This window comes from Xiphophorus hellerii, chromosome 15, assembly GCF_003331165.1.
Source record: "Xiphophorus hellerii strain 12219 chromosome 15, Xiphophorus_hellerii-4.1, whole genome shotgun sequence".
Classification (NCBI taxonomy): Eukaryota; Metazoa; Chordata; class Actinopteri; order Cyprinodontiformes; family Poeciliidae; genus Xiphophorus; species Xiphophorus hellerii.
The window spans coordinates 13,589,062-13,608,606 of record NC_045686.1 but is presented as its reverse complement, the minus strand read 5'-3'; the positions used below and the strand labels follow the sequence as shown (position 1 = coordinate 13,608,606).

Genomic DNA, 19,545 nt, shown 5'->3' with positions numbered 1-19,545 from the left:
GATTTTACATATGAATAGTGAAGATTTGTGCCTTCTCATTGTGTGTGTTTTGATTCAAGATTAACTTCACGCTGCCACTACAAATATTTTGATCGAAGGTTACCAAGAGAATCAAAAACCAGCTTTTGTTTTTGCCGTAAAGGATTAGTACGTAATTCTCCCCTCATTGTTTCAATGGTTTTAAGCTACTCTATGCGAAGGCATCCACCTTTCAGCTGAACTGATGATGACATTTTATGGACATCTTTTTTTTTTGTATCTCTATACTGACTATGATTATAGCCACTATAGAAGGCTATTGTTTTTAAACAAATGCAAAAAAACTACACTTATGTTAATAACATGGTATCATTTGTTTCGTGTTACAAAAAGAAAAATGGATAATATATCACCTGCTTGACATTCTCATCAGAAACCAGTTTAGAGACACAGCATGTAGATCAGGGAGAAGCATGAACATGAACAATTCTCTGGATAATCTTTTTTTTCAGCTCAAATGCAGACAAGAAACATCATAAAAAAAACTATATGTCCAGAAACTTTATAACTAAAGTCGTTAATTCCACCGCAATTTTTATTTATTTATTTATTTATTTATTTATTTATTTATTTAACATTTTTTCCATTTTTCCTACAAAAAACTGCATTGCATCTTAATCTGGATAGAAGGACATATTAAATGATATAATAATTAAGCATTGCAACATTTTTGTCATTACAAAAAGTTTGCTGACGCAGCGTGCTTTGGTCTTTGTCCTAACAGATGATCCGTATTGGACATTCAGTTAAGACAATAAATCTGTCTGACTTTAACTAGCCAGTAAACATTAGTGTGAGCACTAAAAGTGAAAACCATTAAGTTTTGTAGGTGTTACTTTTTCCCTACAAATAATGCAGGGGAAGTTGAGAACAACCTCTTAAGGCTACTTTTTTTTAAAAGTAAGCACATTTTTTGTTGAGGTCTCGTAACTTATAACAACTCTCTGTGCGGAAGTTAATGGTGGCTTCTCCTTAATGTCCAGTGAGAATAAACCAGATCAGACTTGCTGGGTCCCTTTTCCTGTATTTTTTAGCTTCTGCACGTACTGACACTGTCAGGGAGAAAGCAAAGACTCCCAAAGCTTCAGCTGAATAAAAGGAAAATTCACGTGTTTAATCTATTCCTTTTCTTGTTGAGATTTAAATTGGTATGTAGTTGCATCATTGTTTGATGAACACAGAGTTTACAGACTGGGAAAAAAAAAAAATCCCCTCTTCGTTTTAACTAAATTCATTCTGAGGCTCCAATTATTTCTTATTATCTGGTATTATTTTAATAAAGCCGCCTTCTTGTTCTGTAGTTTTTGATGCCGTGCAACACTTTCATCTGCTCTCCATCTTCAAAGTAAAACATAAAATGAAGAGACTTATTCTGGCCTCGCTTGTGATAAATCAATCATTCTGCCATGTTGCAGAGCTACACTTGTTTCTGTCTATTAGCTGGCATCAAAGCTCAATTTTTAAAAAGCACTTGAGCTGTTCTATTGCTTTGACATTCTTTTGTCCACTATTTTTACATCCACAAGTGTCATTGTCTACATTTACCAAATACAAACACCTTTGTTCATCTTGCTCAGATTGTGGTCTTTTTTTCTTTCTATTAGCACAATAGTTGGTCCTTCTTGTGTTCTGGGCTGTGTGAATATCCCCCCCTCCCCACTTTCTCTTGGCCTGTCTTATGGTGTGTAAGCACAAGCCAATCCCTCTGAGATGCTTTTCTCAGCTGCATTTCCAGGTCCCAGCATGAGACACCCGCCTTTGGTGGTGAGCCATGTGCAAAGCCGCGTTTAGTAACTTGATCAAGGCACCGAGGTACAGTCCTCTGAAGCAAAGAGCATTAGAGGCGTGAAGGAACGACTCTGGCAAGTCAACGGCTTTGATATGTAAAAACCTGCATCTGTTGGCTGGCAGCGGCGACGCCAGGAGGAGAGGTAGAGGGAAAGGAAGGCGCCTGCCTTTAGAGGCATCGCTCTAATAGAATTGCAAAAGCCAAATCCCAAGCTGTGACACCCTAATGTTCTTAGTCAAACTGACTTGGCATGGTCCAGGGGCTTGAAAGAGGGAGCGAATCCGCAGATAGAGAGCGGGGAAAGAGGTATAGAGAAGTCGTCTGTCCTAGATAGTGATGTCTGTCAGGGTGTGATCAACTTCTGCTTCAGCCGAGATGCAGAGAAATCTTTTAGCCAGACGTCCCTTTCTGTTCCCCTCCACATCCTTCATGACACCTGCCCGATTCAACCAAGCGACTGTCCCCTTGAGCAACTGCCTTGCCTCCTGACATGCATCAAGCAGACACACAGGGACACTGAGCTACTGTCTGGGAAAAAGTAATGAGCTGCAGTACAAGATTATTGTGTTTAATTAATTTTCCTTATTGCAACAAGAGGGGCTGCATCGCAGACCCCTGAGAGTCACTGTTCTTCTAACACATTAGCTTACCGCCAAACCAAGTTAGCAAATTAATCTTTTTCACTGCAGCTGGTCTCACTCAGAGTAGTTAGATATAAAATTTTATTTTTATTTTTCTTGTTTTGGTGGTAAGTAATTGCACCGATGAGCCACTGCAAGCAAACAGCCCAAGTGGTCAAGAATATGTTTGTATCCTGTAAACAGAAGCTTGCATTAGGCAGAGAAACAAATTCCTTACTTGGTCACTTGTACTAAAACTATTAGTTAATCACCAGATCTCTCTCCCAGTAATAATAACATTTACATTTCTTACTGTTAGTTTTAGGTTTCAGTTATGAAGTGCCACTCCGTTCTAAAAACAGTATAATAATAATGGTGCTCAGGTTCATTGTGAGCAACTACAGCGGCGAGGGAAGGAGAGAAGGACAACGCGCTGATGCAGAGTTGTGTTTTCATGCATTATTCAGCACAGGAACTTATTATAACACACTTGAATTAGGGTTATTGTTTTATATTCTGTATGTATCTGGTGACTTCCTAATGAAGGTATTTCTTCCTCTATGCTGAGCTGTTAGACTACAAAGGTTAATCTCTCACAAGAAAGGTTGTTGCTTCCATCATAAAAGACAAAAGTCCTTGGTTTTCTGTCTTCCAGCCACATAGAATAAAGCTGCTCTGGCTCTATGAAAAACATAAGTTGGAGTGTTTTGGGGAATGATCTGTTGTTCTGACACACAATATACAGGGTCAAACCAATTTCACACAGGCCATGCAATGCCCAGGCTTTTAGTGCCTCCCTAATTTATTGGCACATTTGGTGAATCTGTTTAGAGCTTTATGAGTATACGCTTACCCGAAGAAATTGAGAAATCTCACCTTTATTTTGTATACATTAAGAATACATTACAGAGAACATATAAAGTCACCCAAAGTCACAGAACACCAAATGAAATACAGTGGGTAAAATAACTACTGAACACAACAACTTATTGTCAATAAACATGTTTCTAAAGCATTTCTAATTGCACTTAACTACCTCCTTGGCATCTCAGACAGGTTTAGCAAAGGTGAAGTCATTTCCATTCATTTGATTCAGGTATGTTGCTGCATTCAAAACTGTTGCACTCAAAGACTGCAGACCCCTCCTTAGAGTATTAAAAAGTCAAAGAAATCAAAGCAATTTTTTCCTCAAATAACATCGGGGAAAAAAGCACTTACAGAAATGTGTGAACTTTTTAAATATTTTAGTACATCCCATTCATTGCTCATCTGTTTTTTACCCATTTCTCCATACAAACTGTTTTCAAATCTTGATGTTGGTCCTTTCTGTGCTGTCTGATTTTTTTTTTGTTTTTGCCATAAATTGTCAATTGGATTTAGTTCAATTGGTAGCACTTCCACATTTTATTTTCTTCTGAAACAAATGAAGTGCTTTTTTGCCTTTTTATGTCAGTGCTTGCATTTCCACTGATCAGAAAGAAATAGTTTCAGGAAGAATCAGGATGAAGCATATGTCACATGCGTTTATCAGTTTGTGTGCTTAAGGAAACTGTGAATATATTTTTGTCTGGCTTTTATGTCAGTTCATGACTTTCAGGCATCACAAAGAGACATACGAAAACAATGACAATCATTTCTGACTAACAATTAACTTTCTCATTTCCCACTATGGCTACTAATTTGAAATTATAATTTCACAAGTGATTGTAGATTATTGTTTAAAAAGTTAAAGGATGAGTACGTCATGCTCACTACAGCATGTCCTGCCTGGAGCATCACTTTTGTAGCCATTCAAAACCAATTTAAAATATGCCTGCAAAGTCAGTAACTTATATTATTTTTGCAAATCAAATTGCTATCATCCATATGTCACAAGTATTACAATATTGAAGAATTTCAGTATTGTATTTATTTTGATAGAATTTCTTAATTCTGTGTCCAGGGAGCATTTGGTTGTTTGCACTGGCTTTCTATTTCAGCCTTATTGTAAATGTAGGCTTTTATGTGCAATAAAAGAAAAGGAGCCACTGGGTCTATTTCAGTGGCAGTGAGTGAACTGCTCTTAGTGCTTTTATTCTTAATACCATAAAGTGAATATTGGTGCTAAAAGCTCATGTTGCGTTGAATGGCTATAGAATTTATTTGTAATATATATTTTTTTCTTTTAAATTTCTGCTCTTGCCACATCCATCCATAGAGTATTTGTTTTAAAATGTTTTTAGTCCTTTAGTGAGTTAATGTAAAACATATTCAAATCACCTTTAAAATGCAAGGAGTTTATTATGTAAACAACTGAGAACACATTTGTGCTATCAGGTTGCAAAAGGTCAAAAGGGGGTCATTGTATAAAGGTGTCAGCAATAATTAAGGTGTCAATAAGGGTAAAAAAAGAAAGAAAAACATTATTTAAATAGGCGTTATTGACAAATGCATTGGGTCATCACATAGAATGACTTAATGACGGTGTTCTCACTCACTTTCATAGCTTGAGGTGAATAAAATCCAACACTGAGGCATGCAGACTGCTTCTGCAAACATTTGTGAAAGAACGGGTGGCTCATGATGGTGTCATAAGTCCAGTTGTGAAATAGGTAAAGGATGAATACTTTATGCTTCCTACTTTATGCTAAATATTCCCGTCACATTTTTATGGCATAATAAAAACACGGAACTGGTTGAGAATGATGACAATTCAACAATAGCCATGGTTCCATTACAAATTTTGTCAACGTTCAAAATATTGTCAGTAGTCGAAAAACACAGATATTTCTGTTTATATGAAATATATAACAGATTTTCCACCAACCAAAGTAATTCACACGTATTGAGAAAAAAGCATGACAAGTTATGTCCATAAATTGTTATGTATTGAATATGAGAAGAAATTGATTTGCAAAAAAAAGAATGGAAAGCCAGAAAACAAAGTAAAATTGGTAATTATTTAGAAACCATTCTTGATCGAATCAATATCCACTTTATTATTAACTGATGGCCTTTTAAAACATTGCTCACTTATGTAATATGAAGATGAAAGCAAAGAACCCTCCACAAAAAAGTACACTATTGCAAAACATGCAAATAGAAATGGTTACAAGTGCTTTTCAAAACTTCTAAATATTCCAGTGTGCAATGTTGGAGCTGTAATCCAGAACGGGAAAGAACAGAACTTCACCATAAATCCCCTCATAAGATTTCTGATATTGCTCTTTTCCTCCATTACAGTTTGGAACCTGTTCTGGTTCCAAACCGTGTTTTAAACCTGGTGTCAGAAAAAAAAAAAGAGGTCCCACAGAACTGATGTTTCTGCATGAACTGTGATGTCACCGATGAGCCTGTCAGGTATCGACGAAATCATAAACTCTTACAATAAGCAGGCAGTTTTAACCTGAAACCTTCATTTGTTTCCTAGGAAGCTAAGATGAAAAGAGATTTCCTTTTCAGCTTCACAGTTTGTCCAAGCAGTCATCCTAATAACAAGAAAATGGCTTGAACAGAATAAAATAAAGGTTTTGAAAAGGCCTATTTGGAAACCAAACTAAATCTATTGGGGGCGGCCGACTGGTGGAGCGGCTAATTATTGTTTTATAGTGAAGATGTGGCATGCTGACTTACCTACTGATTGTTGTTATTTAATCAGCAGTGCTTCATAGTGTGAGAACCATGGTGTGGACGCTCAGTGACCATGTTATTATCCCTATTCATTTCTCCCTTCACGGATTTGTTTGTCTTTTAGCAGAATTTTACAGGATGTACATCCCATTAAGTGCAAAAAAAGTTTGGTTGTGAATTTTTTGATGGGTGCTTATTTTACAAAAAAATTGTCATTTCAACAGGAGTGTGTTTTCTCATTGGTTTGTGTTTTCAAACCAATGTTTACCTTCTTGCAGACTTCAAGTGACTCCTTAGCACAACCTGTTCCTGTAGGCTTATAAACTGGCTTGTGGAAAGGCAGGTGCATGCAAAAATGTTCCTAGCTTCCTGTATATGTAAGAAACATTTGTATATTTCCCTAAAGTTCATTCATATCTCTTCAGGCAACTGTAGATGTCAGTCCATATGGGCCGTGGGAGAAAAGGCCTCTGTGCTCCCTAAATGTTGTTTTTCTCAACATTAGTGTCAAGCCATCCACCAGTGACTGATGACAGATTACATTTCAGGAGGCACTCAGGCTTTTCCCCAGCCTGTGGATTACAGCAAGTCTGAGCTCACAGTGGTTGCTACGCTAACCACTGCAAGCATTGCTCAGGGAATATCACTCAGGACCTTCCTGCTCCTTTCTTCATACGTTGCCTTGGCAGGTGCTTTACAAGAAATGCACCGGGAAGAGATGAGGCTTGTCCTCTTGTTTAAAGGATGTTTTCATTATATGAGAGATTTTTTATTATTATTATTTGTCTTTCTTTGTAAATTGGAATGTACTCATTGCAATTTGATCCAGTGCCATTCACGGAGGCTGTGGAGCTAGCTGTTATTCACCGCCGTCCTAAAGAGTCCTACAATATTAATGTGATAAGTAGACTTCCAGGCACTCCTTTTGGCTTCAGAGACAAGCCTTTGGGTTGTGGTAAAAGCCGAGGCTGTGTTCTTATGAAAGAGGAGGAACTGATTGCTGTTTCACTTAGCAGAGATGAAAAAAAAAAAAAAAACTCTCCACCTTTTGAATAGAATCAGGAGGTGAAAGAGTTTTTGTCTTTTTTCTCAGTCCTAAACCTCAGAAGGTTTATGTTTACTTTTACTTTGACCCTCCACTGTTACGATTTATCATTTTCCCCATTTCGGCCAGTCATGATATGATCTAATGGTGTGTCATTAATCATAATGGCGCCTCAGTGAACTGTAGGATGTTGCGACTTGAAGGATAATTAGCATCGAGGGCAAGGATATAAAACCCCACTCTGTTCTGTTACTGCATGTCAGCGTGTTGTTTTGCATTCAGCATAATGCTCACAGCCCACGTACCCCCTGTGCACATTTCTGGCCTTGTGGATCTGTCCTTCTCTACTGCCAGGGGTGAGGTTAACTTATTTATGTGCAAATAAAAAAAAAAAAGGCAACTGTTGCTAAAACACGGCAAACGAAATCAACATAAAATTTCTTCCTTTTTTTCTTCCCTTAATTTCTGATTAGGCTTAGGGATAATGACGTTAATAGTGTTATCAAATTTAATCCTGTACATTTTCATACTTCTCTCACGGCTCCACATCCTATCAAGTTTGGAAGGCTCAGTAAACAGATTATATTACTGAGTGTGAATAATGTAGAAGATTATGTCGGAGATAACAGTTTCAATCAGGTAATCAGTGATCTGTAACAGATTACATTCTGAAAAAATAGCATCCCCAACCTTTTCTGAAGCTGGCGTCTCTCCTGCACTCTGTCAGAAATTATGCAAATCTGAGGCAATCAAGGGGTTTCGTGTCATTCTGTCGCGTCTCCGCCGTGTTCATTCACCGTCGTTTTCCAAGCCCCGTCGTGACTTTTGTCAAGCTCCCACCCGAGCCAGTCAACGGTAAAAGATGCCTGAAATGGGGGAATTATTCATAACTGTTCCACTGCTTGCACACACAAACACCAAAACACAGTTAATCTACACGCGCACCATCATACGTATTGTCTCATGCAAACTAAATGGGCTGGAATGTATGCATCACACATGGCGAAACTTTCCCGAAACTCAGCCTGGGTCTCATCAAGGCCATTCAACTGGTTGAATAATTCACCAGCAGGTTTTCTGTGTGGGAAGAGGTGAAGGCTGTCAGATACTCAAATAAGTTATTAATTTTCCATTTTTAAAAGCTCGAGGTGCACTTCATCATCCTGTTACCCGTTTTCTGCGAAGCGAAACTGATTTCTATTTCAAACGTTCTTGGGGTTTTCGTGCAAATTGATTTCAACGCGGCCGTGCCGCTCCACCTGCAATTGTTTTCATTTTTCATCCGTTTCTGAAATGTATCGATTTACAGTGGAGATGGGCTAAAGTTTATTTACAAGGTGCTTAATGTTCCCCCACCTTTTTTTTCCCCCCCGCCCCTGTTTCCTCAAAAGTGAATGTGCTTCGGCAGTTGGTCTTGCAAAAGTCTGTGCCAATTTCATTGCACTGCCTCACAACAGTATTCATAGTTCTTTAATTCTTCACAATTTTTCTTGTTTCAACATCAAACTACAGTGTATTTTATGGGGATGTGATGTGATGAATTAAAATGTGATGTGATGAATTAAAAAATAAACAGTTTATTCCTTCAATTTCTTCACTTGTAAATATTTTTACATTATAACATCAACGTGGAAGTTTGTGTGAAATGACTCTGTGTCCTTATCTATAAAACATTCTTTCCCCTGTTCATTCCAGCAATTGTACCAACTTGTTCTACCTCATCCATACCTTCCATTCATTCCTTTCTTTTTGTTTTTGTCCCTTTCAAAAATGATTGAGTTTTTTTCTTTCTCTCTCCTGCCATTCAGATCCTCCCACAGTGGAGCCTGTGCACATGGAGGTCCGTCAGGGCATGGAGAGGCCGGTGGTGATGACCTGCAGGGTGCTGCGAGCTCACCCCTCTCGGGTGTTGAGGTACGAGTGGCGTCTCGCAAACAGTGTGCTCAACAACGGCGCGTTTGACACACACAAAGACGAGACCGTGCACAAGATCAGCAGCCTGAATCATGAAAGCTTGGGGGTGTACACGTGCAACGTCATCAATGAGGCCGGAGCAGGCAAATGCACATTCAACGTGACAGGTAAGGAGGCGATATTTTTTAAGATTTACTCTTTTTTTTTTTCTTTTTTTTTTTACATTTCTCACTGATTGAACCAACTGTTCTGTCTGTCCTTCAACTTTACACTTTTCTTCCTTTTATACTGATAGAGGCGAGTCTGTACACTTCTGACACATCAATTTTCTTTTCATGCTGGGCTAATTAAGCATTTTTAAAGTTCTCCCTTGCACTGCAGAATGCTTCATTAGTTAGATAGTCTGCTTTCCAGTCACTTTTTGTCATTCCCTGCTATTTGTGTGGTGATTTGAGTTTTGTATGCGTTTTCCAGTTTATTTTGTCCCTGTGTCGTCTTGTTTACCCCCTGATGGTCCCCAGCTGTCTCTTGTTTCCCTGATTAGTCCTTGGTGTATTTAACCTCGCCTGTGTCCCCTGCTCCCTGCCGGGTCCTTGTCTATCGTTTTTGTCGTTCCTGTCCGAGTCACGTTCCAGTGTCTACCAGATTTTTATGTTCGTTGTATCACCCGTTCACCTGTGCTTCCTGGTTTTTGTGATTTTCTGCATCATCATTAAACTCATTGGTGCACTACAACCCTGCATCTGACCACGTCCATCCTCAGCTTCTACACCCTAATTCATGCCAATTTGGCCAGTAGGTTCTCAACAGTTTCAGATAATTTACCTGTAAAGCCTGTTTGAGGGTCATGTCTACCCGTATGTCTTTTCTTTTCAGCATAGGGTTTCCAAAGAGGCTTAAAATAAAAAAAATCTTACAATGTTTTAACAGAAAAAGTTTTCTGTAGAAGTAGATAATTTTTTTCTATCAGATCAGTTTTGTGATAAAGATTGGAATATGTAAAAGCAAAGTTTATGTTGTCTTTTGTGCAAAAACGATATCTATCCATACATGCATCCATTCAACTATCCATCAGTCCGGCTTTTCGTCCAGTCCATCCATCTATGTTAACATCCGTCAACCTGTCCATCACCCTCCCATGTTGCTGTCTGTCCATTGGCCTAGGCTCACCCATCAATTTGTTAATCTGCACAGCATTGTTATAGCAATTTATCAGTCTGTCTGTCCAGCCTTACCTCTGTCCATCAGTCCCTAGATTTAGCCATCTGTCCATTTATCCAAAAGTGGACATCCATACATTTTAACGTGGTGATTAAAATGGTCAGATCTGCTATCAACCTCTGCTCTGCTACCGTTTCCAATTTTTTTTGTTGAGTATTTCATATTGCTAATCACTTCCTTCTATGCAGCTCTTCCTTCTAGCCTCATTGCTAGACCTGGTCTGAGACTGTATTTGTTGACCTGTAGGCCAACCTTTCTTTTGCCACTTCATGCTGGATCCAGTAAGCTCTAAAATTCATTTGTAGTTTTCCTCACAGTTTTCATGCCTGTCGACACAAATGCCATTGTGTTTCAAAAACTGGTCTATAGAGGAAAGAGAGTGTTTTTGTTATTCTTTCTCCTCTTCATTTAACAGCCAATTTGCTGTTTGAGAGATGTGGTTGTTCACTGCGGTTTAGAGACTTTATTTAAAGTTACTCCTGTAGGAAATCAGTGTATGAGTGATTTGTTTTTCTTTTCTTTTTGCAACAGGATACAAAATGTGTCCAGGTCATTTTAAATCTTTCAACATTTCTTATGTATGAACTTGATGCCCAAATTTCTGCAATATTGGGATTTTTTAAAATTATTTTCTTTGTACTTGCAACCCAGCAGGTTGCTGGACTTGTGTAGTCGCTATTCTTCTTACTTCATACACAATGCGTCCATCTTTGAGTTGGTTGTTGTGACAGGACCAAATGAGTTTGGCCACACTGAGTGACCGCAGGAACTTTGACCAAGGTTTCAATCTCTTAGACCTCCTATTAGAGACAAGAGCTGCAGGGTCACAAGGTGAGTATTTGTCACTTTAATCCTTTGCCACCTGCTTTTCTCCTTTTTTTTATTATCTTCCTTTCGATCTCTTAGTGTTTTCTAATCTTAAAATTTCAACATTTCTGCTGCTTTTCTGGCCCTCTTTGTGTTTTAATTTTTTTCTTCATCCTTCTTTCTCCTTTTAAGCTTCTCCTACAACGTGCTGTGCAGAAAAGAAAGCTGGTCTGTGTTGCATAAATCAGTCATTCCTGGTGAACTAGATAGAGCAGAGAGACAGAGGCGGACAGTTCCCTTCAGACAACTGTCTTTTTTTTTCTTAACTGGGCTTAAGGTTTTCCTGATATTTCTAACCCCTTACTTTCACCCTTTTTCCTCCCCTTTCATCCTCCTTTCCTCCCACTACGCATTGCTTGATTCCTCCTGCCCAATGCTTCAGATTCCTACCATCTGGACTCAGTAGCTGCCAAAGGTATGGAGGCTCTTTTAGTAACTCCCTGAGTGCAGGAGCACAGTGCAGAAAATCCACTTTGGTTCCCTCCATCATCTATGAAGTCTGCCATACCCGGTTCCCATAACCCCAGTTCTTAGTCTTGACGATTTTTCAATTTTATCTGAAACTCAATAGCCATGATATCAGCACCACTGTGTGTGTGTGTGTGGCTGAAATAAATAATATGCTGTAGAGAGATAGAGAGAGTCCTTTCTTAGCTGAAGTTCATCAAATATCTTTTATGGTTGATGCAGTTTGGTGAAATATTAGTTTACTCTCTCTACGGAGACCACCTTAATAGATATTCCCTCACACCTGCATTCCTGACGTTCTTGGGCTGTGCTGATGAGTAACAAACATATCAGTCTGGAGTCCTGGCCCGCAGCCATTCAACTTGCAAAGCCACTCATCATACCATGCACAACATATTTCCTTCCATGCCGACAGACACACACATACACACACTAATGTCAGCAAGCAAGCCAGTCTTGGGCCTACATAAATACTGTCACCCAGAAGAAGTAGATGGTGCCAGGGGAGAGCGTTTGTGCATGTGCATGGATGCCCATGTTAAAAGCTATTGGGACATCTGTGAGTTGGCTGCAAGGGCCAAGTTGGCCATTAAATTGTGCCATGGGAGAGGCCCCTTAGAGGAATGTAATGTGTACCACTGAGCTTTGGCATGAACACTCTGCTGCTGGAACCCTGAGTTTTAGCAAATGCTCTCCTCTGAGGAGTTAGAACGGGCAGAGAATTGCTTCTCCGTCTGTGAATCATCGCGCCGTTGTTTCTTCTGTTTCCATTCCAGTCTGATGCGGTTGATGATTAATGCACAGGGTTTCTGTCCAAAGGCAGCAAATGTTCTCCGAAGCAGCAGCTCTAGATTGAGACGTAGGTTGTGAAACACGCATGCTTCTAGCTTGTTTTACTCCAACAATTTATAATTACTGGAATAAAAGTCTTACTAAAGCCTGTTCCCAGCAAGGTGAGATATTCGAAAGTTTTAGTGTTAAGTGTGAGTTTTGACACTAATCTGTATTGCCAAAAATACAAAAATAACTCTACATAAGAGGAACTTAATTTCCTTTTGGTGTACTGTGATGCGTATTCATAGTAAAACTCCTTTCATAATAGCAGCCTATTGGAAAATAATTTGTTAGCAATTGTATATTACTTACTTTTTGCAGTATAGCTTTAACTTTAACATTTTATCTAATTTAACTGAAGCTGTAATAATCTTTAACAGAAATTTTTTGAAAGATGGTCAGTGTACAAAACTAAATATTGTCGAACTTTCAAATATTCCAGATATAGACATGACTTCAATTGACTTAAATTGTGTTGTCATGAACTGGCATTTTTAATGATCTAATCAGATTAGCTAGGTATGGATGTTAGCATTAGCATGCTAGGAATAGCATTCACATGCTCTGTCTGTGTAGGATGCGGTGCATTTTGGTCTATTTTGACTGCATCTAAAACTGTTTTTGGTCTCTATGTTTCCTCAACTCTCCTGGCTTTCCGTTGTTAACCAGAGATGAACAGGTGAATTTCTTGAATAGTTTAGATTTTTTTTTATCTAAATCAGCCCAATGAACTACAAAGTTCACTTGTTATTCAAATCTAGCAGTTTGTAGAGATGAGGTCCCCAAGGTTGCTTTTATGCTGTTTATTTTTGTTTTATAAATGGCATTGGCATCACTTTGTATTTTGTTTTTTTGGCTCTTTTTTTTTTGCGTGTTTTAATAAGACATCCTTGGTCTTTTTGGATCAATTTGTGCATTTTATATATATATTTTTTTTGTGCAGGAAGTACATTGATTTTACCTTGAAACCTTTTCAATCAATTTCTTAGAAAAAGGATTCTAAAAACTTGATCAACATCAATCTTATTAAGCTTTGGCGGTTTTATGTACGTTCTGTTTTTGTGTTTAAAACCTGTCGCCAGTTCCCACAGCTTGGATTTTATACACAGCATGTTATAGGTAGCCTATATTAATGTTTTCTGCTACATCCTGTTTTGCCATTTTTCTGCCTTGCTGTTGTTATTTAATGTTGAATTATATTTTCTCTGCTGCATCTCTGCATTAGTAAAATTATCTCAGGGTTTCTCACACTAGAACAGCCAAATTCCACTAGAAAGAGAAAAAGAAAACTGTATAAATACAAGTTTATGTTTTAGCCTTTTTGTTCATCGAAAAAGTTAATATTCCTTTATCAAAACAGTAGAATGCAACTGAGCCATTTCTTTATAATTTTTTGTTTACCATTGTGTTTTTTTTTTGTTTTGCTTTTTGCTTGGTTTTGTTGTGCATCCAAAAGTTAGCAAGTCTTCTTCTGAACCTTGTGACGCCACAGCTGCAGCCGTACAGTGTTTTCCTGAAGATGAAAACACACATGTAAATTCTCAAAAAGGAAAAATAAGTCTGCAAATAAGGTCAACTTCTTGCCTGAAGGTTTGTGCTGAGCTGTTATGAATCACTGCATTGGTTATGGTGTTATAAACAGGATTTTAAAAAAAAAATCAATTAAGCCCTCTGTGCTTTATGTTTGATGTCTCCCACCCAGATTTACCCATTTCAAGCAGCCTAAGTGGGTTAGGTAATGCGCTTTACCACACATAATGTGTGATTAGGAAGTCAGTCCATTTTGCTTTATTATACTTTATATTTGAGCGATTTTCAAAGAAAGAGTCCTGACTATGTGCCAAGAAATTTCTTTTTGATATTTTTTTCCCCCTGTAAGTGCTAAAAGGTAAACAAGAAAAGGTTGATGTATATCCTGGTTTACTACAAATATCAGAAACAATATGCATTTATGCGATAAAAGAACTGATTCACGCCTTCCAGAAGCAGCGTCTCTGTGGGATTCTCCGAGTCTGTTTAATTAACCTTTCTTCGCTCTTGCTTCGCAGCAAATTGTGGCATCCTCTTTTCCTTCCCAGCACTATCTGTCACTATCTTCTAGGCAGGCTTATGTAACACTTGCTGTACAGTGTGCTGTAAACAGAGCTGGCTCAATGCAGCAAAACAGAGCTTAGCGAGGTGCAGACAGTAATTATCCCTACATTCGTGTTCTTTCTCTTTCTGTGAACGTGTTTATTTTTATTTTAGCACGTGTGCTGTCCTCTGGTTCATCTCGGTGAGATGCGGAGGCAGCTTGCACGGCGGCATCGTCACTTCCTGTTTGTCAGCTAGCTTTAGCCAGCAGAGGACCAACGATGACCTTTTGAGGTGTATTTCTTGCTTCAAACTAAACCATGAAGTATTTGTATATAAATTACTTTGCTTAATCATCAGCACTGTTTCTTTTGCCAGAGTCTATTTGTTTTCCTCTCTGAGTGATTTTATCAAGATGATGAATGAATGTTATTTTCTTCTGTATCGCTGTTTTTTTCCCCCTCTTCTTTTTTATTTTTATTTTAAATACCTCTATCCATGCGAAGGCCAAATGATCTGCAACAGGCTGCCCAAAGCATCATTAAGCTGATTTATTGTCTAAAATGCAGAACAAAACCCACAGTTTGAGCAGCTTTGACTTGTTGGGTTATTAAGAGAATTGATTAAACTATTTAGAGGCTGCAGGAAACATCAAATCTGGCAATTTTCAATAATTACACATGGAGTGTTTGGCTGTTTCAGCTGTATTCAAAAAACTTATGCAATTCAGTGTTAAGTGTTATTAACATGTTTGTGTTATATAGATTTGTTCATCTTTGTTTATTTAAGTCTTTAATTCTCTTTTTGTGATATTATGAATAAGACATTTGTACATCTAGTTGGTACACTATTTTATCTCTATATATTATAATTGCTACAATTCCTCTTTTGAGATGTTAACACAAACCTTACATTGGATATAAATATAAATATGCCACACATTAAGTAAGTAAATAAGAAGAATTGTTTTTATATTGCTCCTTTCAAGACTCAACATGTGTGAAATCTGAACTGATTGAGTTTCAGCTTTGTTGCATAAAGAAATTGGCAAATAAAATTCATTAATGCAAAGAGGGTAGAAACCAGAAGCACTTGCAGCTGTAATTGCAGCTAGAGGTGTTTGCACAAACTATTGAGTTTGAATAAATAAGCAGAAGGACACTTTTAAGATTTCTTGTTTGCAAGAATTTTTCTAAGCCTTGTCTGGTTTTCCTTCCACTTCGTAATTATGCTTTACTGTTTATCTCAAGCATAGAATCTCTATAGGATGTATTATAGTACCTGTAGATGTATTGTGGCAACATTTTAAAACTTTTTTTCTTTTGCAAAGGACTGTATTTCTAGTCAATACTCAACGGAGGAAGACTTTTTTTTTTCAACTGCAGACCTAATAGTTCCTCTCGCAGAACATTTAGTCTGTATGGACTAAATTTATTTTAAGTTAGCTTGAGATTTACCAAGTTAGGAGCTGTCCAGTGGTGCTGATTAACTTTTTTCTCTTTCTTTTCTCCCTTCAGTGTCATTCTGACAACATAAAACTAATTGGCTTTCTATTAGTATAATTAGGAAGACACTAGGAGGCTTTTTTAAACTTAAGCATTGGCAAAAGACGGTTTAGACACTGACTACATTTTCAGTTTATCACAAGCCTGACACACTAACATTTAAATATTGCCATTAACATAACCTTATATCACCTATTATCCACACAAAGTACTTTAAAAATCACCACATGTCTGTGTGGAAGTCCCAGTGTGGCTTCTAATAATGGCAGCTCAACTGCAGCATGGCCATTAAAATCATCTGCTCTGGGTATTGTCATCCAACAATAAACAAGCCCAAATGACAAGGACAAACACAGCATAGCATGTCATTGAGGTGGATTTCTATTTTTCCATGGAATGTCATCCTCTGAGCTTGTTGCTGGATCTTGATTAGAATTCAGCGTACAAGTTGATGTTTTCTTCAGTTGTCAGAAATTAGCTTCAAGGCTGGAAAAATCTTTTTTTTATTATTATTATTATTGTTCCAATATTGTATATCTTCACAGATTCTAAGAAAGTAAGCAATGTTACTGATAAGAGCCTGTATACCTTTCTTTTTTTAGCCCTTGCGGAGAGTATATAAATGTATTGGACTCATTGCTTTGCGTTTGTGTCAAATTACTGTATTTGTATGTAGTTTGAAGAGCATCCATTTGGTGTGTTGTGATGCAGGAAGCAAGTATAAAATGTGCTTAAATTGTGTAGAATAATGGTTCAATTGTTTTTTCAAAAATAGTATCACCTCAGAAAACACTAGGTTTTCCCAGTAGTACGGTGGAGCATTTAATTTATTTTTTTTTTTCGGTTTCTTGCCTTTTTACATCAAAACAAAATATTTTTTATCTGCTGGGTTTTTCTTAATCATGAGTTCCACTTGTATCTTGATGTTGGAAATTCGTGTTTTAAGAGTGAATATTTTTTGAAAGGGTCCATTCCAGTCTGAATTTCACTGGTATGTACACGCATCCACACACGCACCTACACAAATAACCCACATGGTTGAAGTTCGTACCAACACATCAGATCCAGTCTTGGTTTAAGACACTCAATCGACATATTCTCCACTCTAATTATTTTTAGAGAAGTATGTTTTAAGTAAATATTTGTCTGCCCAAACAACTAATTATTTTTATTTTCTTGAAAATAACTGACACAAAGGTTTCTCTGAGTCCACTAAAAGTATTACTTTATATGTGCTGCAATTTTTCTGATTTTTTTTCCCAGACCTTTGACGATGTAGGGAACAAATTATATTGGTTTTCCAATTGAACACTGAATATTTTGTTGCTACAGTATTTTTGAGCAAGGACAATAAAATTAGCTCTTTGTGTGTGTTCTGTGTTGCGCTATAGATTATTCTCATAAGCATGTGGCCCACAGACTGATTAATTTTATGCATTCTTAACGGTAATTGATATATATATTTTTTTATGTTTCAAAATCACTAACTCATAGCGGGACAGATAAAACAACAGTTTGATTTCTACAGAAACCTTAGCAGAATGGAAGTGGTTATCTGATCAAAACACCGAAGTTAACGAGAACAAACCACCAAGAAATGCCCCTCTGGCCTATCAGGAGCTAAATAAATCTGAAGAAGGAAATAGCACTCAGCGAGCAGTTTCTGTGGAACTTTAAAGAGGAATTATTTTGGCTTTGGGGTCTTTTTTTTTTTCTTTTCTTCAGTATGTTATAAATGGCAGGAAAAGTAAACAGCCCAGAGCCCACAAAAGAAGAGAGAGATTACTTTTCACGGAAAGCACCGCTCCCCAACTGCTGAAGCGCTGAACAAATGTGAATTTAAAGACCAAAATGTTTTAAATAAACATGAAATGTAAATGTTTGTCATATTGTGCTTGCCTTTAGCTAAAGCTTACCCTCCGGAGTTTTACTACGACACCTACAGCCCTCTGTGGCAATACAGGCCGCGAGTCTATGGCTTCAAGCTGCAGTGGACCCAGATGAACCCCGATGCTGTGGACCGCATCTTTGCCTACAGGCTCAGCATCAGACAGGTAAGAATGCAAAGATTTAAAAAAATAATAAGTTAAATTTTCTTGTGAAAGTTTTCTAAACCCTTTAACCTTTTCTCATTTTGCGACAATACAACCTCGCATTTTTACAATAGACAGAAACATATTGCCAATGTTATTCGGCTCTGGAGAAAATGAAGAGCCCACTGCACTGAACCCCATTGAAAACTTCCTGGTTATTCCACCAAATATAGATTTCTGAACTCTTCCTCAGTTAAAACATTAGTATTGTTGTTTCTAAATGAATATGAACTTGTTTTCTTTGCATTATTTCAGGTCTGAAAGCACTGCATCTTTTTCGCTATTTTGACCATTTCTCATTTTCTGCAAATAAATACAAAATTTGTGCTTGTAATGTCAGAGACGTGTTGTCAGTAGTTCATAAAATAAAACAACAATGTTCATTTTACTTAAGCACATACCTATAAAGACTAGAATTAGAGAACTTATAATTTTGCAGTGGTCTCTTCATTTTTTCCAGAGTTGTATTAAAATGGGGCATGCAAAGGGAGGAACATGAGGATATTTGTATTGTGATCATTTAAAAAATAAATTGATGCCGATTTAAATGTGCTACCGCAGTGTTGTAATATTTCAAGTTTTCCAGTTGTGGTAGTTTGTGACCCTGTGGGGGATCTCAGAAACAAATTTATTATTTGATAGTATTTCAAGACACAACATTGGGGTTTAATTTCTAACTTTTTGTGAAAAAAAAAGAATAATGTGTATTTTGTTGTTGTTTAAATATGTATTTTGTAACATTAGAACATGAGCTGAGTAGAAATACATGCCACACATAGTTCAACTCTGTAATGTTTTTTTTATTTGATCAGTTTCATCAAATGATAAAGTAATTTACTGTAAGTGTGTTGTTAAATTAGAAAATGTGAAAACATGCTTTTGAAGGGCATGGTCAGCTCTACATGATTGAGAAACCCTTTTTCTGAGTTCTTGGTGTCAGCAGCACAGGATTTATTTTTAGTCCTACAACAATAACTTCATCATTGTACTTAAACTTCATTGATTGATTGTGATGGTGCGATTTACTTGTTTACAGATTAACTTTATATCTTCTTAAATGTCCACAGTGGATATTAAGCTTAAATAGTAAAAGGCATGTGTCTGAAGACAGAATTATTACAACTTAAACTCAGTCGTGCTTAACGTCCACTGCATTGCTCAGCTGTTTCAGACTTTTCAGACTATATAAACAAAAACCTTTCAACATGAAACATGAGTGTTGAATATAGAGGAACTAGAAGTGGTACTTATAGAGTTTTATTTCCTCTCCATGGTCTGTCTCATTATGCTTGGTGGAGGCTGTTAACATATTAGGAGTCGTATACGGTGGTTTTTCTCGAACTGCTTCTGTTTGTGCTTCCCATCAGAGAGGTGGAAGTGGAGCCCCGCAGTGAGAATTAGCACGCACTCCTCTTGTTTTCCCTGCTTCTCCTGCAAACTCCACAGATGACAGGCAGGCGGCATTGAT

General features: G+C 37.5%; 1 protein-coding gene across 4 annotated transcripts in view; it reads left to right on the top strand.

The window, feature by feature from the left end:
• mdga2a (MAM domain containing glycosylphosphatidylinositol anchor 2a) overlaps positions 1–19,545 on the top strand; it is a 211,278-nt gene that overhangs the window by 150,376 nt on the left and 41,357 nt on the right. For all 4 annotated transcript variants that reach the window (XM_032585020.1, XM_032585019.1, XM_032585022.1 and 1 more), the window contains exons 10-11: positions 8,911–9,183; positions 17,890–18,038. In XM_032585020.1, the coding sequence (XP_032440911.1) occupies positions 8,911–9,183; positions 17,890–18,038 (422 nt within the window). The remainder of the gene's footprint in view (positions 1–8,910; positions 9,184–17,889; positions 18,039–19,545) is intronic.